The 22,214-nt window shown below is 41.8% G+C and overlaps 1 protein-coding gene across 2 annotated transcripts in view; it reads left to right on the top strand.

The window, feature by feature from the left end:
* astn2 (astrotactin 2) overlaps positions 1–22,214 on the top strand; it is a 530,329-nt gene that overhangs the window by 58,604 nt on the left and 449,511 nt on the right. For both annotated transcript variants that reach the window (XM_079524726.1, XM_079524727.1), the window contains exon 2: positions 20,051–20,238. In XM_079524726.1, the coding sequence (XP_079380852.1) occupies positions 20,051–20,238 (188 nt within the window). The remainder of the gene's footprint in view (positions 1–20,050; positions 20,239–22,214) is intronic.

Here is a 22,214-nt window from a genome sequence, read left to right on the forward strand (position 1 = left end):
TTTCGACGTTGGGCCTAAATGGGTTAATCATTTTTCATTATTATCTCTGGGAGTTTGTCTGTGATTTCCCCCCCTGGCCCTAAATTACTGTGTGCATTATTTCCCATTTTTAATTACAATACACTTGTGAAAGGGTCACAGCTTGTGAGAGAGAGAGAGAGTGTGTGTAACTGTAAACTGCGGCAAATTTTTTTTTTCAAATGCAATTTTACAAGAAAATAAATGAGAAGTTAAAGTGCATTACCAAGCTATATGGGGCATACCACAATACCTTTGAAACACTTATTTTAATGTGCTTTCAATTGATTGGTTGGTGGCCATCTTTTACAGTACCCTTTGCATCCATTATAGGGGAACAGTGGTCATTGTTTTGCACAGCACTATACTACCTGATGATATGTAATGTCTAGCCATAAATGTCACAGAGACGATATTTTAAGGGAAGGGGTTTGCCAGTAAGCAAGTAAAGTGGTTAACTCATTGCGGACTTGGAGATTGACATGAAATAGTAGCACACCTTCCGTCAAGATTGCTGCTGGGGCCTTACTGTGCACCAATATACCAGCAGCAATAATGTATAGTGTCTACAGTAGTCTAAATATATTTATATTGTCACATACAGTACATTGCATTGAGATGAGCAGTTTCTAGCATGTCCCATAATAATACTGTATGTTTCAAAACATTATAGTTCAGATTTAGTACAGAAGACTTGCCGTATAATGATGCTGCAATTGAAAATTATACTGCTGAAATAAACCCTTATCAATTGATATATTGGGTGCTGGCACAGTGGCAATCTAGACTGGAGGAGGGATGGATGGACTAATAACAACTTTATTGACTCCGCTATATCTCCAAAGATGGTTTATCACGAGCTTGCAATCAATGCTGACCACGTAATAGCCCTGCAATAGACATTTATAGCATGTTAAAGCACATGGTTGTAGTGTAACAGCCTGCTCTTAGATCAGCTGTTGATTATGAGCCTTTATGGCTGCATATTTTATTCTAGTATTTACTCATTTGGTGTAAAATATTAGTAGAAATTCAAGAATTCAAAGGACACCATTTTGCTTATTTGCAAATTATATCTGATTAAACCGCATTAAGATCCATTCATAATGCCTGTGTATATGCATGCAGTGCATGTATGTTTTCTGTTTTTCCTTTGCGAGCGTCTGTATATGTGCATTATTTCCTTTTTTGTACAGGAAGTAGAGGTCACCACATTATTAAGATGCCCCCTGGGGTGCCATATGCTTTCTACGTTTTTTAATTCCGTGATGAGAGGTGAGAACCATATGCTGTTTTGTTTAGGATTCAGCATAGAGTAGCAACCAAGGGCACAGACTTTTGTCAGTGCATGTGATAATAAAATGATACTGTAGTTACTTGCGCAAGCAGAGCGCGCAAGTACTAGTTTCGCCCAAGAGTGCGTATGCACCGTCCCAGCAAATGACGTAATGACTACTGAGCTAGCTATATCAGTTATACCCTGACGTCATATGCTGGGACGGTGCATACGCATCAAAAGTAACCACAGTATACCGCTAATCAACTTACAAATTACATATACATATACATAGAGGCATTTCCTTTAATCCACCCGACATTGATCGAGATATACGTCACCATCGAAGGCATTGGGTCCTTTAATCCACATCTTTATTACGTCATCATTGAGAGCTAGTGATCATTGAGAGCTAGCTATACCAGTTATACCCTGACGTCATATGCTGGGACGGTGCATACGCATCAAAAGTAACCACAGTATACCGCTAATCAACGTACAAATTACATATACATATACATAGAGGCATTTCCTTTAATCCACCTGACACTGATCGAGATATACGTCCATCGAAGGCATTGGGTCCTTTAATCCACATATTTATTATGATATAATATATAATAATAATAATAATAATACTTTTTTACGTGCAAAAAGTAGGTACGTAGCAAATGGCTAAACCTAATGACTCAATATTTCAATCGTTCTTTCAAAGAGAAGCTGAGATTTGACAGTTTGTAGCGGTCGACAGTACTTGCGCGCTCTGCGTGCGCACTAGTAGGCCATAAATGGCCTACTAGTGTGCAACAAGCAAGTAGGCACTCGACAGAGTGCAGTTCTAGTTTCTATTTAGAAATGCCATCTGTTACGATAGATTTCTCTAGTTTACACTGCTAATATAGTATATTTTTGTCCGTCCGTCAGTGTATCACTCAAAATCCCCATACATGGGAAAGCCCCCATATATGGTACCCAGGTCTCGTGACATCACGTGACATCATCAGGGATGGAGATCCTTGATGTCATAGTAAATGCGACTTGCTGTCGCAATTATCCCTGACTAATTTTGGCCAGCAACTCTACATCTGACCTAAAACCTCAAACCCTTAGTTCTCCATAATATACAGTATGTCAGAAGCTGTTCTGACATTCCATATGTTGATCCTTCCCCATCCATCCTTCCTCTTCGATGTCTCTCTTTTGACTGATACCTGTCCATTTAAAACTCTAGATTCTCAACAGGCCAACCTTAGATCTCCATATATGGAGCTGACATTCCATATGTTGATCTGACCTCATCAAACCCTGTACACTCAAGACACACTCCATATATGGCTAGTACAGAATTCATTCCATAATTAGATTTTACCCCCCATGCCAAAGTGCCAGCGCTCACCCAGGCGGATGTGTGCACGCAACCTCGGGGCGAGGTCGCTTCTCGCCCTCAGATGTCTTACTGGTAATAATGAAAAGCTGTTGTAAAAGCTGGGAAGCAGATGCTACTAGGTTATGAATTCATATTTTCCTCTTTTTATAATGACCACAGCTGGTTTTCATGTCTGTTGTTCCGCACAATTTTCAAAACTTGTTGAAATTAGCAAATCTACAACCTGTTATGAGCTTGTTGACCGGCTATTTTAGAACAACCCAAGAATAAATTAGGGCTTAAGTGGTTAATTCAATCCATTTTGACTTGGGCATAATATCCCTGTTCAAAATCTCTTGTGTTTGACCGAGGTCTCGGTTGGAGAGGCCAAAACAAAAGGGATTAGTGAATCTTAATGTGTGTCATATCTCCCACTTTGGAACCGATGGACAAGTTGCACATCATCCATGTCATCCAGAAACCTTGTATGTCCAAAACTGTCCAATGGATCAGATGTAGATCTTGTCATAAGCTCTTGTTAATACCATAACCCATAGTCACTTTCACACAAAAAGTAGATGGTAGATATTTTTGTGACTTTTGTGTGACACTGTAGTATGACGAAGTAGGGCATTCATTTACACAAAAAATATATATATTTTTTTGAGGGGCGCTAGCCCCTCCTATATTCAGCTATATTTCCGTCTTACACAAACATAAAATTTCCATTGGAGAATGGAATTTACATCATGTGTGAGCAAATCGACTATTTTCGTCCTACACAAGATCAAATTCCCATTGACAATGAATGGAGAATTTACGTCATGTGTCTGAGCAAATAGGTATTTTTTTCCTGCACAATTCCATGGAGAATTTATGTCAAATGTGTCTGAGTAAATCGACAGTTTCCGTCATGATTATGTACGATGATAAGAGTGCCCCTCACTTCACACGGCTGTGATTTATAATAAAATAAAGTTGAAGTATGGAGACACAAGGTTTCTGCCTGACAACAATAACACTGTTAGAGAGAGAGATGTGATATCAGAATAGGTCTTGTTAATGGGATTGGAGCATTTTAGAAAAAGCCTATGCACTCAACAGATAAGGGAAACTGTTTATCCCGTTAATGTGTCACTTTAAATACATTAGGGGCCCTGCTGTTTTGGCCGTCTGCCTCACTAATCCTGAATAGCACAAGAGACAAACCATTTATAGATCCACACATAAATTACCCTATTATTGTTGTTCTGTGGGCTAATGAGACTAATTTCTAAGAGCTTTTGGCTCAACCAGAACATGAATCTGCTGTCAATGCACTTTTTTTGTGTTTCATGAATTTGAAAATAATAAAAGTATGTAATGTGTAGGTGACCTTTAGGGACGGAGTATAGTCACGCACTCGCGCGCACAGACAGACAGACAGCGTTCTCTGCCTGATGTTCTTTGTCACAAAGGACTCCAAAAGGTGTGTGGGCCCGCCATAAAACAAACACCGGTGGATTATTTATTATGTTTGAATTATGTACAGAATAACTGTTTAGATTGTGTTGTGACAAGTCTACGAGTTAGAAAGTGTTGTAAGGTTTCCTTAGCCATTAAAACGAGGACAAAGTTTTAAGCTTTTAAGCTTATAATGGTTGAGGATTAGCTTTTTTGTTTAACAGGGGAAAATGAGATGTTGGTATTGGATTCACTTTTCTTTTCTTTTTTTCTTTTTTTTACTTTACATATTATTAACCCATTAAAACCTGGAAAGTATCTGTTTAATTTAAGATTTCAGCTATGTATATGAGTCACGATCCTTAAACATAGAGCAACGAAGTCTGACATCAATATTGGTAGAGGGCGCAAGTCCACGGGTTCATGTACTTGTACTTTGCATTGTAATCCCCATAGGAGGATTTTAGATCGCCTCGTATAAGAACTGTGTTTGAAAAATAAACATGTCATTGTCATCCCGGCCGTTTCACTCATATGGATATAAAGAATCAACTGAGTGAGAGAAAACGCTAATGTTACTGCTGCTGAATTAGTTACATTTTTGCTATAAACAGACAGATGTGAGTGACTGACGGTCGTAAACGACACAGAGCCACCTCCCCGACAATTTTGCTGAGACACTTTGTTTATTTTTGGACCATAATGCTTATATGAGATGATTTTAAGATGACCCCATGTTATTCTCCATAGAGAAATTACTTCCGTGAACCAGGTGATGAACGAGTCGCGTCAGGACTTCGGGGCTCTATAGCAGATATACAAGCCCATAGTGCATCCCTTTGTGCCACGCTATGCATTTTTACATCTGCTTTTTTAATGCAAAAAAAGTAATAGCTCCACTCAGTAGCAGTGCCAAGAAAACGCAATAACCCAACGCTATTTAGACAGCCTTGTTGAGCCTCGTTGAACCGGAAGTGATTGTGTGATGACATGTAGCTTCAATCCGGGAGGTCATCTCCCGATGTAAACATTGATTTTCTTTTCGCGAGGTCGGATGAAAGTTTTATTAAGCTCTAAACATAGTCATTTATTTCAATATGGGAGCCCACCGGAGGCTATCGATGGATGCTAAAAACAGCTAACGGACGGTAAATAAAATACTATTCATTCTGGATTTAATGGCCGATATTTCCCGGTTTTGGCACACGAGGGTGCAATCAATACACCAGAGAAATTGCGGGTTCGGCATAGATTGGGATATATTATTTATATTTATATTATATTTATATAGCGATCATTTTAACTCAAATCTTTGCTTCTGGGGGTCCCTGCAACAAAATATCTTTTAAATGGGGCGTCTGTGGTCAAATACAATTTTGGGCGTCCTTGTCTTGACATGAAAACATTTGAGAACCACTAGCAACATAAGTTTATTTTTAGAGAATTGTTTTAGATGGCATTTGTAGAATCGGCCTCAGGTCTTAATGGGGTAAGACTGGCATCCCTATGTTGAGCTTGCTCCATTGCCACCCGGTGGTTCTGCACAACCAACCACCCATCCAGCCAACCTTCCACTTGGCACATCACTCCCCCTTGTCGTTGACGATGTGTGTGCCAAATTTCAGTCGGTTCGGTCAGAAGATTCTCCATATGTGAGGAAAGGACGAACCGCCAAGAGACTGTGCATATTATAGATAAATACAAACATATTTTCTTTAGACAACAACATCGGAAAGGTGGAAATACTATTTGGGCTTTGCAGGGATCTAAAGTCACCTTCTAGATTCTAGAACATGCTGTTTGCTTCATCAGTGGTGTCTCTGAACAACTGCGACGGGTTTCCTGCTGGAGCTGGTCAATGACTAGGCCAGCAGCTGTCACTTTGATTGAGCACAGTGTGAGCTGGCATTGATGTGGGCATCAGGGATAAGAACCAAGGAGCGCCAGCAGCATCAGATCCGTCCGTGACCTCACTCACATCTAAAGATGTCAAGTTGGTTTTCCCTGCACAGAATTCCAAACGACACCCCCTCCCTCCGTCACCAGTCACCCTGTCTGACATCTAGGCTATAAGGTATTCGTAAGCTCTCCCCAGGTTGGCAGAGGGAGTGTAGCGCCCAGGATTACATTGGACAATTGACACTGGGTGAAAATAAGGGTTAGGGTTAGGGAGTTACACAATTGTGGGTAAAAAATTATACGTACAAAGTAAATATCAGAGATTAAAATAGGGTGCATTTTACATCCCAAAACGCAGTTTATAGTTAAGGGACGACCTCTGCATCCACGGGATGCACTACTGTGCTACTGTACGGTTTTTTTATTCGTTTATTTTGCTAGCTTTGGTTATAATAATAATAATTTCTTTTGTTTTCTACATGAATATAACCACATAACCATATCAAATTAAATGGGAGTTAAATGCTGCAATTTGTAAAAATGGCAAAATATGACTCATAAAATGTCCCTGGGACTCATCTAAAAGACCATCCCTATATCCCGGGACTCAACCTATTTACATCACTGAAATACACACACACACACACACACACACACACACACACACACAATGTAATAATGATAATTAATTGCATTTTTATAGCGCTTTTCCAAGTGCTCAAAGCGCTTTACAATGGTTCATTCATTCATACATTGGGAGGTGAAGCGGTAATCATTTATTAGAATTGTATTAAGCTAACCTGAGGTCCTCTGCCATCAAGGTCGCTGGACTCAGACAAATACCCTGGTCACCCTTCGTGACCAAGCTAGACCTGAGAACACACGCCCACACACACTCTCTTTCTCTCTCTCGCTCATGAATATAGCATCCTTGTACCAGGAAAATCAATTGCAGATACATATTTGAAAAGCCACTTTCTGACTGAGTAGTGTTTTCTTGCATCAGCAGCTGTTTTCCAGTGATGCGCTAGTAAGGTGATTAGGCAAGTGGCTGGTTTAAAAAATGTATCTGGAAAAATGTCAAATGGTATGGCAGAGAGTGGTAGGTGGGACCCATTCACGCACAGCAGAAATTCCTGGCGTTACTTTTACTCTGAGTTTAAAACCTAGCCTGTGAGGGTAACATTCTTTTCACTGTCGCAGTGAAATTAACACTCGGATGTAAGGTCAGAAATAGGTCATCTCGAGGAAGGGGTGTCGAGTCAACAGAATTGGATCATGCGATGCTGATGGAGGTGTGGAGTATACTGTAGCAACAGCCATTAGACTATTGACAGTGAGAGACAACTAATGACAGCTCTGTGTTTACGCCGTACAATCCTTAGTGCTAATCTTTCACTCTGAGAGTCGGTGTACAAATGCAACCGAATGGACCCGTGTCAAATCCTTAGTGCTAATTCTTCACTTTGAAAGTCAACCGAATGGACCCGTGTCAAATCCTTAGTGCTAATTTGTCACTTTGAGAGTCAACCGAATGGACCCGTGTCAAATCATTAGTGGTAATTTTTCACTCTGAGAGTGTACTAATGCAACCGAATGGACCTGTGTCGGTGAACATCATAACAAGCAGAGAGAGAGAGAGAGAGGGAGAGAGAGAGAGGGGGAGGGGGATGCAGAGAGAGAGAGAGAGAGAGAGAGAGAGGCAGAGGGGGAGAGATGCAGAGAGAGAGAGAGATGCAGAGAGAGAGAGAGAGAGAGAGAGAGGTTCTCTGCAGCAAGACCTCATTTGATTAACACCTGCCACCATATGCAGATGCTCAAACAGATCCCCATCATGTTGGTCTTGCACAGTCACTTTAGTCCGCGCTGTCGTAAGTCACTTAAGAACGACAGAGCTTATTGCTTTGTATGAAGACAGACCATTAGATTTGTCTAATTTAGTGTTGATTGCAATTATGGCAGGATTGTTGACCCACCCAAATCAGTGAATCCAGTTGTGCTTGTTTTCTCTGCACGGTTTAGCAGCACATTGCAAATTAGCCTACTGCTTTAAGGTTAAGTTAGTCCTTGAACCGTGTATAGCTTAGTTATCTCTGCCAGGTGTGATCGCTGAAGGCTGGACTGTGTGTGTGTGTGTGTGTGTGTGTGTGTGTGTGTGTGTGTGTGTGTGTGTGTGTGTGTGTGTGTGTGTGTGTGTGTGTGTGTGTGTGTGTGTGTGTGTGTGTGTGTGTGTGTGTGTGTGTGTGTGAGTGTGAGTGTGTGTAAATTGTTGTTTTTCATGTGAGTGTCTATATGAGAGTCTATTTCACACTTTGAAATGAATTGAATTGAAATGGGAATGAGATTACATAACCCTAATCTACATATACTGTATACTACAATGGAAACCACGTGACCTATTTATTATGGGCCTTTAACTTACAAACTCTTGTAACCTTGCATTGCACACATGCAAAGCACACTCTGTAGTAACAAGTTAGTTAGTGAATACATGCAATGAGGTCACTGATAGGGTATTATTGTTTTTTCTTTTTGGCTTCTTACCCGCTTTTCTCCCCAATTTAGTCTTTAGGCCAATTGATTCCTACCCACACACTGTGTGTGTTATCACTGCTGTTGTGTCCTGACTCACCTATTGAGGAGCTTTCGTCCTACTCCTCCCGCCCAACACTTCACACACACACACACACACACACACACACACACACACACACACACACACACACACCCCAACCAAACTCGGCACACATTAAATACCATTTTGTTGCTTTGAGACAGCTTTTTGGGTCTTTTTCCTTGATTAATTTTTAACTGTATGCCTTTTTAATGGTGTGCATGTGAATGCCAACCATTTCATTAATATTTGTAATCAGACATTAGGTTGGCACTGAGTTGCTAGATTGGAAGATGAGAGTACATTCTCATGCCTTTTTTGGCTAGTGCTGTATTTGCCTAAATATTCTATAGCTCACGTCAGCTCATTTAGAAATGCTAATGGCACTATTAGCATTTCAGGAATGGAACGGATGTGTCATCTCAACCATTTACTTTCCAATCAAAGATGCATTTTCCCCTAGCTTGTTTATTTTCTTACTGATGAATTGTTCAAGCATTTCACCATCAGCAGAGTGGAGCTTAGAAAGGGAATTCATGCAGAATTTACCGTCGTCAAGGATGATATGCAAACATTCTCAGATGGAATTTGAATTACTAAAACTGCTAATTAATATTCCTAGGACCTTTTGATGGGTGAATAAGAGGCACGTAGCACAGGCCCATCCTTTCTCTCCTCCGCTCTTTGTGCTCTCCGTTTCACTGCCCTTGCTTCTATTTAGGGCGCAGAGATATAGTCATTGAAAAAGGTTATGAAACCCATCATTACCCTCTGATGTGAATTAGTGAATGTGCAGCTGCCTACCCTGTGGTGACCAGAAAGGCATTCATACTGTATGAGTCGCAGCAGACGTGGGGCAGTGGGAGACTGGCACATCGTGCCACATGCAAAATGACAGGCAGCAAAGTGCCTTTAGGGTGCCAGCTTTCATCATGGTAAGCGCTGATGACACGGGCTTGTTGCCGAGCTGACAAACTGTCATGGAGCTGTCGGGGCCCACACAGCCACTGACTCGGCACCGCTATGATCACCTTTAAACTGATGAATAGCGACCTTTTGGGACTTGGGGTGTGTGTGTGTGTGTGGGGGGGGGGGGGTTCATACAATATACGGTATGTACTGTAATGTATGAGCATGCTTCAAGAATTATCACCCATTTATTTATCTTATATACGAATTTCTTCTATTCTAAACCAATATTAATAGGCACGTCTAATTCATCTGCTATTTTATTCGTCTGTGCAACAGAACTTTGTCTTTGATCATGTACAGTGGTGGGGATACTTAGGATTAACTGAACCTACAGTATGTTATCTGCCATTTGCCATTTCTTGGTCTTTGACTTCACCAGTCTCATCGAACTTAGTCCGGTACCAGGGCTGACACAAAATCACGCTGCCACTCTGTATAATGGAATGCCAGCAGAGACAAGCGTGGCATCTTTCCGTGGGGGCAGTGTTGCTGCTTGAGCATACACAAACTCAACAAAGTTGCTGGCAGGTCACTCAAAACAAGAGCAAATACCAAGAGAAGTGTAATGGGGGATTTGGCCATTTTTTTGGGGGGGGTGTCGCTACCCACACATTTAGCCGTGTTCAATGCTCATGCTGTGAGTAATACCTCGTTGTAAAGGTACCTCGTTGGAGAAATACTCTCCACACTTGTTTTGAGGAGCGTGCTCACACACACACACACACACACACACACACACACACACACACACACACACACACACACACACACACACACACACACACACACACACACACACACACACACACACACACACACACACACACACACACACACACACAGTACAGTATATTAGTCCCTGGCTGCCCGCACAAACAAGGTAGTTGCTATGCAACATTTACATTTAGATTAGTTTCTAAGTTGCTTTTATCTTTGTTCAGCTCCCATCAGGCTTTGTTGTTTCTGACCCCGACATAGAAATCCCACATTAACCCACACCTTTGATGCTGTTTGAAGATGCAACACTGCAATAGATAACGTTTAACATTATAACAGGTTTTTTAATTAAAAAAGAAGTGAATACCTCCAAACCAAGCTACAGGATTAAATGTAGTATATGTGATATTATTTTGTGCTTATTATGGGCTTTCACCAGTTTCTGTACATTACTGTACAACACAGTATAAATTTGTTATCTCAATTATTGAAACGAAATTGTAACGGAAACGTATAAATAGGATATAGTACATGCTGTTATCTTATTATTACTTAGGGAACTGCATACAGTAATGAATGTATGGGATAGGGGTAGTGTTTCACCTGCATATTGCTTGGCTCTCTCACAGCTCACTAAACACCAACTCTTTGCATCTATTATCATAAAGTATTGCATAATTAATATTTGCCTGGAAGTAATTTGTCACAACCATGGACAACTCCTCGTTCTGCTAATTATATAATTTCTCATTTTAAAGAGTATGTATGACGTCCCACCACACTGCCTAGGTTCTGTTTTTCGTTTTCATTTCATTCTTCCGTTGCTTCCTTGTTTATTTTTGAAATACTTGTCTCCTTTTTCTCATTTCCGATCTTCCGACTTCACTTCCTGCCCTGTCATACAGTACATTATGCAATGATGTGTGAGAAAAGGACGTAACAAAAATAAAAGTGAATGCTTCAAATTGATAACACATTAAATACCTGCCAAGTGTCGAAATTGAGGAAGTTTATGGAAACATAGTTCTAGAGAGTAGAGAGGAAGATAAACAAAACAAAAATAATATCGAGGTAGACAGAAAGGCTCCCGATACTGTCCCCAAACCCGCTAATAAGAGTTTTGCTGACATTGAGCTTTTCACTCAGAAACATATGGAATACTTACAGGCGCGGCCAAGCCAAGAATAACAAGGTTTATTTGAGCTCTCCAAATAATCCTGTCGCCTCTGTTATGCAACGTTAATGAGATGGTGCAAAACCGTGCAATGCACAAGTGCTGGTACAATGAAAAGTGAGCTTGCAAGGCAAGCAAAGTCTGAGCTTTAATGGTCCGTCCGACCGTCCAACTGTGGTCCCACTCCCAAACATTTCTAAAACTGGAATGGCCAAGCAATAGCCATCAAACTTGCTGAGCACATTATTAGTCCCTGGAGGATGAATGCTATAGATTTTGGGTATCTCATGACCTTTTCACTTGCCCCTTCCTTAGGCACAAATTTCCACGTACACACAAGATATCTAAAAATAAATGCTGTCTGGTAGAAACCTTGTATCCATGTTTCGTCTTTTATGTTGTACATGGATTAATCCCCTATTGTATACATCCTCACGGCAGTGTTATGCAAAGTAACGGAAATAGCAGATCTATACTACATACTTGTCGATCTGTGATTTGTCTGCCTGTGTGTATGCCTGTCGTACACACAAGGCATAACAAGGGCGTCTTCCAACCAGTTGACCTCAAAAGGTTGGTGGGGTGTGCACTGTGCAGTGCTGAGCAGGAAGTCAATTGGACCAGCGGTTGTCGAGAACCATAAAACCATGGATGTCTGTGGGTCTGTGGAGGACACACCGAATCACTGTGTGTTGAGTGGAGGATGTAGGCGCCGGTTTCCCTGATTGACGAACCCAACCCACCGCCCTGACATGTGGTTCTCTGCACAATAGAACTCCATTCATGAATGCACAATCTTAACACAATGTCAGCAGTTTCTTTTTTTGAACTTTGTTTTTATTTCAAAAAATGAAACATGAACAATGAAACAGAAATCAAACATAAATGTGAATGCAAGAAAACAAAAATACATAACAAAAACAGAGACAATAAAAGAAATCCAAAGAAAAACAGAAAAACAGCTTGACAAACTTCAAAAATACAGCATTTTTCAGACAGTACAAGGCAAGGCAGGGAACAGCAGGAGACATGACTCATAATATACAGCAGATATCCAACATTAATTGTCACAAGCCCGGCCTGCATCCAGCCCTTGCTCGCACCCCGAGGAGACAAAAGCTCCGGTGACCTCCAGCCCGCCACCAAGTGACTGGCCAGAGGCCCCCGGATCCCCCGCCCCCCAGCCGGCTACAGACCGGGCACCAATGTCAGCAGTTTCTGATGACATAATATCTCCATATTTAGCGAATCAGTTATAATGTATTGGGTAGTGGTTAAGTCTGTCTGTGGGTTTCATACATATTTAACCAATAAAAGTATGTATGAATGTTTTAACCAGCGGTTTCAGACATGATGATAATCTAATGGGCAGACTGCTATTAAACTGAGTGCCTTCATGTTCCCCAGAGGATGGACCTTAAATATTTGACTGACCTCATTACCTTTTATCCATCTCCATCCATCTTCAACCGCTTATCCGTAGTCGGGTCGCGGGGGCAACAGCTTCACCAGAGAGCTCCAGACTTCCCTCTCCAGAGCAACATTAGAGACTTCCTCCTGGGGAATCCCGAGACGTTCCAAGGCCAGTGAGTGGATGTAATCCCTCCATCTGCACCTTGGTCTGCCCCGGGGTCTCCTCTCAGTGGGACGTGCATCGAGGACCTCCCTAGGGAGTTGCCCGAGAGGCATCTTAACCAGATGCCCGAACCACCTAAGCTGGCTCCTTTCCAGGCGAAGTAGCTGCGGCTCTACTCCGAGTCTCTCCTGTGTGACTGAACTTCTCACCCTATCTCTAAGGGAGATGCCAGCCACCCGTTGGAGAAATCTCATTTCGGACACTCCATCCCCATCCTTAGGCCAGAATGCATTGTTTCTCCTACAGTATATGCATTGTGTGGCACAATCATGACCAGTCACTACAGTATGATCTTTTGTAGGCGGTCGCGAATAGGACAAAAAAGACAAATAACCGCAAAAGACGGCAAAAACACACACACAAAATCACAAATATTTGCACGTGCGCTGCACGAGTGTGCATGCGTGAAAGCTCCCCCCACACTATCAGCTTTTGGCTAGGGGAAACACTGAATTGTCAACTTGGAGTTGGTCCACGCAATATCGCAAAATCTAGCGTATTTTGCACATTTGAGGATGAACTCTATTTTATTTCATGTTAAAGCATTTGCTGTTGATTTTATTTCATATTAAGGTTTTGCTGCTGTTTACAATATGCATTAATCCTTCAGTGAATATAAAATATGCATACCCTCCACTCCCCCACCTAATTCTAGCACTAATAATCATTGCAAATGTTCCTTTTGTCTGATTGGGTGTAAAGAGCTCTTGTTTAATTATTGTTGCCCAGATTGCATGAGACCTGATGGATGAGAAGGCTTGTGAATTTAATCCTGCCAAGCTATTGCAGAATGGTGTAGATTAGAAGGTAGTGAACTAATTAATTTGTCAGCAGCCAGTGTCATATTTTTCTTACACTCTGTTCTGCTTTTCAGCAGGACTTGTTGCACATTAACTTTTTGGAAGGCTTATATGATTATAGCATCAAGATAAAAATGAATCAAAAGGTAGGTCCCTGTGAAGAGAAATCAGAAAGCATGTTAAATGTAAAGATCAAAAGAGAAGAAGCTGCTGCTGGATGAACATCATGTTCAAACCGTGCCCAGCTACAGTAAGCCTGAATACATGTATTAGCAGTACAAACTATTAAGCTGTTTCAAAACATAGTTTGGTGACAGTAATTTACGTTATATGTTTTTTGTGTAAATATGATATAGTGTAATTTGTACTAGGTGGTTATAGTTACTATTAAACCGCTGCAAATGTGCTCTTTCTGGCAGCGCATGAAACTCCAAACACCTGAAAGAGCAGGTACTTTTTTAGGTAATCTTCATGTAAAACCCCAAATTCAGACGTACAGTATAATTCTAGTGTCAGTCTTCCGTTCATTATCACTGGAGCAGCGCCACACTCTCCACACTCTCCACTCAGGACAAAATCAATACATATGACGTCAGACTCTCTGGTTTCTTGTTTCAGGAGAATGATGGCCACAGTGAACGCGTCTCTCAGAATTATGTGACATACAACATTTGATTCAATAAAGTTATGTTCCCCCCTTAAGGATCCAAGTCTTAAGATGTTACTTTTCCCTTTGTGGTTCATAAAGAGAACAACCAGGCCGTACTTTTCGTGTTGCTCTCAGGGACCATATGAAATCATTACAATGGCATGCCTCAGGGTTGTCCTTGGACTCGGCTGGGTGTACATTTTCCATCACTGGTCGACTGGTGTCCTTGCTAGGAGAACACATGTTTTACACATGCACACACACTAATGGCATTTCTTCTAATGAATTACAAACAGGCCTTGAGGCTGTGCCCATCCGTAATGGCTGGCTTAATGTCCGATGACAACACACTATTAATATGAAATAATAATAAGTAATCTAGGTTCATGACACTATTCTTAGGTGTTGGAAAGCCATAAAACAAGTCTCTTGCAGTCCATTTTAATTGATGTTATATTAGTGCAAGGTACAGTCTAGCAGGCTATTTGAAAATAGTGATTTACGAGCTCACAATACGTTGTAATGTGAAGCGTTTTGAGCTCATACACCTGCTATATATTAACAAAAACTGTTTTTAATAAAAAAATTGTTTTAAATATTTTGAATATCTCTTTTGTCCCTGGCACAACATATTAGATATATTTTTTGTGGCTTTCGCCTTTATTTTCTTTTTTATAGAGGGACAGAGACAGTAGGCTGACAGGAAATGGGGAGAGAGAGATGGGGGGGGGGGTGACACGCAGTAAAGGCCGTCGGGATCGGGAGTCGAACCCGCGGCCAGACTGGATTACCATCCAAGGTGCCCAGACGGCTACGCCAGCCGCCCGGACCACCAGACCCTCTTCTAGACAGCCTACTTGGCATTTGTTTTGTTAACATTGGATCAAAGTGACTGGCAGTGTTTTACATAGATATATTTAAAAGGTAACTGAAACACACACCCACAGCCTGTCAAGAAAGTTCAAAGACAAACTTGACAGGATCTTGGCAGAAAGCTGTGTTTAAAATAGTAGCAGATGGAAGGGGAGGGCTGCTGCATTGTTAGTCCAGCAGTCAACAATTGCATCCTCTGTCAATGTCAAAGGTCAACCAGCGTGTCTCCTTATTGGACTACTCCCATATTGAACGTGATGACACACATTGACTGATGTGACAGCTGGGCAGAATTACCATGGGCTCTGTAGTCAGCAGTAGTTTAGATGTTCTGACTGGCCACTTATAAAAGAGAAAATATGCTGAAAGCTCATTTTTCTATAGGCATCTGTTCCCCAACGTCATTGGGGAAGATGACGATGACTGCTGTACAGCATATTGTTAATATTCGTAATTATCAATACATTTTCATAGCACAAAGACGAGACTTTTGACATGTCATGTAGTAAAAACAACCATGTCTTTCATGCCTTTTTGGCAAAAATATGTAAAGGTTTGATATAATGGTTAAGCATTGTTCCTTGCATACACTACTGTAGTGACTACAGGACCTTCCAGCTGTCCTTGAAGGTGTGTGTGTGTGTGTGTGTGTGTGTGTGTGTGTGTGTGTGTGTGTGTGTGTGTGTGTGTGTGTGTGTGTGTGTGTGTGTGTGTGTGTGTGTGTGTGTGTGTGTGTGTGTGTGTGTGTGTGTGTGTGTGTGTGTGTGTGTGTGTGTGTGTGTGTGTGTGTGTGTGTGTGTGTGTGTGTGTGTGTGTGTGTCTTTCTGTGTACAGTGGGTGCCCTCCCTCGGTCTGTGGACCAAATGGGGAGTGACAGTGATGAGTCGGGCTCACAGAACACTCCCCTTGCTGCCCCTGTCCACTGACCCAGAGTCAGCGGGTTAATAACCAGTGCCACTGAAAGCCATCTGTCATTAGGTACCTGCCACTGATCAGGAAGCAGCAGTTCTCCCTGCCCTTGTCACCCATCCCCCTGAATAGTGTATCAAGCCCAACAAGCATCTAGGGCACACAGTAAAATCCTCAGTGTTAATTTGTAACTCTGAAGGTCTCCGAGGCATGGCAAATAAATTAGATGACTTATTTGAATATATGCCGGCGAATATTTCTCATCACACTATTCATATGCCTCATAGCCCTAACCCTATGCCTCATTCATAGTTTAAATGCCTTTAAGTCCAATGCTTTTTTTATTGGTCAATCAACGCATAAAAAAACACCCCACAGTGGCGCACTGTTGCAGCCATAAAAATCCTTTATTGTCTCCACCAGGCCGAAGGCATGGGGAGAGATGTTTTGCACTCCATCCGTGTGTCCGTCTGTGAACAGCTAATCTCCGGCACCGTTAACCCGGCCGATGCCAAATTTTGCACACACACTCCCTGGATGCCAACGATTAACCTCTGCCCCAAAATTTCCAGAACGGCCTGTTCTAGCGCCACCAGGAGGCCAACTTTTGAAAAACATTTTTACTCCTCCAGATTCTGTCCAAAAATCCCGCAAATCGTTACACACTATCTCTATAGTCATGTGTTCAAGATGGATCTGTCTGATATTTCATATTCCATCCTAATTGGCTAACATTGGCTTTCAAAGTTTGCAGGATTGGCCCTTTTGAAACAAAAAGCCTCAAATCATGAACGCAGCATGCAATTTACATGACATCTTTCACAGACTTTCCTGGGGAATATATCCTTTCACATTGACCTGTTATAGCGCCACCAACAGGTGGATTTTTGCAAAACACATTTTTGGAACAAAATGCCTCAAATCATCCAATTGCCATCAATGGTGTAAGAACAAATGGCACACTTTTCACATTGGCCTATTATAGCGCCACCAGGAGGCCACAACCTGACCTGGCCTGGTGGAGACCTGTGCCCCGAGGGGCACTTTTTCTAGTTGATGGTGAAAAAGGTCAACCTCGTTCTGAATAAAAATTGAGTCACGTTATGACCGTTTAACTTTCTCTTTCTGTGTAAACAGAAGCACTCATGACACAAACAGATGTTCTAATACGTGTATATATATATATATATATATATATATTTTAGCTTTTTGGGTTAATGTATCGCACAAAAGGAACTCCCCGTGCGTGCGTAAGGACCTTGAGAGCTTACAAATAATAACCAAATAGACCCTTCGGATCAAAATTTGTAAACTCAAGAGTTAAATTAACTAGCAATCAGCTCCCTTTGTTTGCTCTCTAAATTACTACTTTGATTATTTATTTTTTGACAAAGGTTGCACACCCCTCTTTTCCCCTCTGTCCAAACACTTTGCTGTTCTTCTCCTCCCCTTTAAAATAAATTGTATCGTTCTTATCTTGGGTGTCGTACCCTTTTATGCTAATGCTGGCCAATGCTGGCAGCTAATGTATTCATTAGGTTTACAAGACTTTTGATGATTTGTGGAGATAACAGGAGGACAGTGCATAGTGAGGCAGCGCTTTCTCATCTGATATTGACAGTGAAATTGAATAAAGCTTGACAAATAGCAGACAAGTGACATTAGCCGTTGTTGTTTTTTTTCTCATTTATAAAGACTGTTCCGTCTCTCGTTCCACAAGAAAGGACAAAACAAGCAAAGGGAAATGAACGAAAACAAGCCGCCTCCCTACTATGATTCATTTTGTTTATTATACCCGTGCTGCTGTATTGATCGCCGTGGCTGAATTACACTGACACTTGGCAACTATCAATTTGGAATTTAGGACAGAATGTCTGACTTAGGCTATAACTTGGATGAAAAAGTCATCATAAAAACGTTCGTGTAGAAGCTAAGCAAGGCAATTCTAAAAAGACAGTGTTTACTCTATTGACTGCATAGCAAAGCCTATGATAACGCAGTATGAAGTCTAGTGGGTTTTTTTTTTTACTGAGTGTTGATATTGCAGCCGGCTTCCTGGGAGCAGCCAATTCTTGACCTGCATGGAACCAGAGGACTGCATAGGAATACTAATGTGCAACTCACAGGCTCACCTCTGAACTCAGGATTATTCTTCACTGACTAATGTGCTTTTTGTTGACACGGTATCACAGATATGTGAGTGTGCTCTCTCTCTCTCTCTCTCTCTCTCTCTCTCTCTCTCTCACACACACACACACACACACACACACACACACACACACACACACACACACACACACACACACACACACACACACACACACACACACACAGTCACAGTCACAGTCACAGTCACACACACACACACACACACACACACACACATTCTCCCTTGATTTGTTTTCTTTATTTGAACCCACAGTTAAACAGCTACTGTTTGAACAGGTACTGTTTAACTGTGAGAGCTTATTTATTTCCATTGTGGCATATTTGAGTTCAAATATGTGTGAGTTCAAAGTTATGCGCAGGGATGGCATAAACAGAGGCACACAGAAAGAATAAATATCCATAATGCATTCATACAATTCATTTCCAAACAGATAGGCTTCCAATTTCAGCAGAAACAGAGTTGTACTTCACTCTTTGGAAGGCCTGTCATCTGCAGTCCCGTATAGGCCTACTATTAGCCTGTCTGCAGTACCACTCAGTATACTACTAGTGTACACCAATAACCCTATCTTCATTTTGGCCCTCGTCCACAACATATGCACAGTGTATTTGCTGCCACGTCGTTAAAAAAGTATAATTGTCTAAACAACTGTGCGACTGTGGCTCAAGAGGTAGAGCAGGTCGTCCAATGATCCATGGGTCGGCGGTTCGAATCCCGGCTCCTCCTGTCTACATGTCGAAGTGTCCTTGGGCAAGACACTGAACCCCAAATTGCTCCCGATGTGCTGGTTGGTACCTTGCATGGCTTCCGCCGCAATCGGTGTATGAATGTGTGTGTGAATGGGTGAATGTAATGCACAATCTATGTAAAGCGCCTTGGATAAAGGCGCTATATAAATGCACCATTTACCATTTGCCATTTAAACATTTCTGAACCAGTTACTCTTAACACAGGGGTGTTTAGAAACATTGAGCCCTGGAGAGACTACAGTATTTCTTTGGCAGTGAAATCTACAATTTGATCATGTCTGGCTATATCAGGCTATATACCCCTGTATGCATTATACCTGTTGACAATGTGAGAAATGGATTCAATTACTTTAACAGGTAAATGCATTAAACGTGTGGCTCATCATTGGCTGCCTAGTGCGTACCAAACTGACATTTTATACTTTTGTCGGCAGGCCCTGCAAGTTGCAACCGTGATTTAAGTGCAAAAGACATTGGCCCACAGTATATATTGTGCCACCCTTACCCCTTATCCCTCAACTTATTAGCCTTTTTTCTTTTTTACTATTATGAAAAACCTTTTAAAATGGTTGAACTACTGTAGCTGATCTATCAACACATTGTGAGCTTGTAGATTGGCTATTTGAACTATTTTGAAATGATTTCAAAATAGTAAAAATGACATAAGTTTAGGGATGGGCGTGGCGCAAGATAGAGCCCCTAATGTCCTCTCCAATTGCAGCATTGCTGAACATAGTTTTTCTGTGTTCTTGTCTCCCCTTCCTCCCCTTGCCTGCTGTCTGCAGAGATGTCTGGTACGGGAGCGGACATATCCCACGTACACTGGAAGCAGCAGTGGTTGGAGAACGGGACACTTTATTTCCACGTGTCCATGACCAGCTCGGAGCAGCTAGCTCAGACAACACAGCCCACACCCCGGGAGCCAGCTCATGCTGTACACGAACACATGCATCTGCTGCACATATCTGTCATGGTAAGTGACGCTGAAGTACATCCAAGTTACTGTAGCAGTGACTCTCTCTCTATCTTTCTCGCATGCACACACACACACACACACACACACACACACACACACACACACACACACACACACACACACACACACACACACACACACCACACACAAGCCTATTATTCTACTTGCTGGACCTAAGCACACACCACTCTTGTGACCTCTCTCTGCACCAAAACAAACTCCCTTGAAAGCAATATCTGCATCCCACTCTCCCACCCCATCTGTGCTTTGCTCAATGTCCTCACAGGCTCTCTCTCTCACACACACACACACACACACACACACACACACACACACACACAGGCTGACTGCCCACACACCTCTGGACGCTGGCCTTCACTGGGATGTCGTCCACTCCCTCTAGGCTTCACTCTTAAGACTGCTCTCTTCACTTCTCTAAGCTATCATCTGTCAAATCACTTCCCTGTCTCTGCTCCGCCATTATTCTCTCACTTCGTCTTACACCTTCCCTGATAACCCCTCTTCCCCCAACCCGCCCCTGTGTATGATACAGATATTCCACTTGCTGTATTTTTTATAAGTCTGTCTTATAGGCCGTCGCCTTGACACTTTTTCACTTCATTTTTTCCCCCTTCAAAGCCCTCAACTCTCCTCCTTTGTGTTTCTGACGTCTCTTTTCATGTCACTTTCTGTTTCCTTTTTCAGGTGTCACCATTACATGGGCATACGGCGGCAAATGCTTTCGTTTCCGCAAAACATTTATGGATGAACAAAGCATGCGTGGGACAAAACATCCATGGACACATAGTGCTTGCCAGCAAGCCATGGGCATACAGCGCCAATAGTTTTTTGTTTAATCACTTTCATGGAAACATCTATGGATGAACAGTGCATGCAATAAATGAAAGATGCATGGATGAATGAATGGTAAAAGCACAGAATGACATATCCATGGACAGATGGCACATCCATAAGAACCTAAAACGATTTTACTTTTCTCTAACTCCCCTTCACTCTCTTTAACCTTCTTATCTGCCTACTCCTTTGTTTTCTCACTCCAGGACTCTTTGTCCCTAAGTGAACCTCATCCATCCTGCCTTCCCCAACCTGCTGTACGGTCAATATTTCTATTGTCTCCACCAGGCCGAAGGCATGGGGAGAGAGTCTGTTTTGTCCGTCCGTCCGCACGCACGCACACATTCCCACTTGTTATTATTATTATTATAATAATTATTATTATTATTTATATTTACTTTTTTGACATGTGGGTCCTTTGTCACTCTTACGTTGATGGCAGTTGATTCCTCAACTGTTATATATTGTTTCATTACTGAGGTATCGGCTTATTCATGAAATCGGTCTCGGATCCTTCTCAAAACATATATTGAACACCTCAAAATTGTGCAAAACATATACTACACTTCATGAAAATACAATGCTTATATTGCTTCTCACTTATTTTGTCATTTAGGTAAGTTTACACTTTCTGAGTAAAATTGACATGAGGATTTTATTGTGCATAATTTGATTGATTGATTGATTGATTGTGAAGTGCTGCTCATACTAATATACCCTGCCAGAAAGTTAAGGTCAAAATGTCGTCAACGTGTGGATGGTCCTCGGTAATCTCAATCGAAAGAAAATATGATACGATATATATAAGATGCAGTGAGGGAGCGAAATGAAGGAGCCACGTCCAGGCAGCTAAAACAGGAGACGGTGTTGTTGGACTGGCCTTGGCCCCTCGAGGTGTCTCCTGGCTCTTTGAGTGAACATCATTAAGTGTGAGTCTGTCAGCTCTATGGCAGGCTCATGTCTGAGTGCTCTATTCTTTTGGCGTTGAGGTTGTCGAGCTCTCGCTCACTCTTTCCTTCCCTCTCTATCGCTCTTTTCTGCGGTCAGTCAGTTCTGCAGGACATGATTCTGACTGCTGGGACAACTTTTTGGGGGGTTTTGTTTTCTTTTTTGCAGGG

This window comes from Electrona antarctica (assembly GCF_951216825.1).
Source record: "Electrona antarctica genome assembly, chromosome: 16".
NCBI lineage: Eukaryota > Metazoa > Chordata > Actinopteri > Myctophiformes > Myctophidae > Electrona > Electrona antarctica.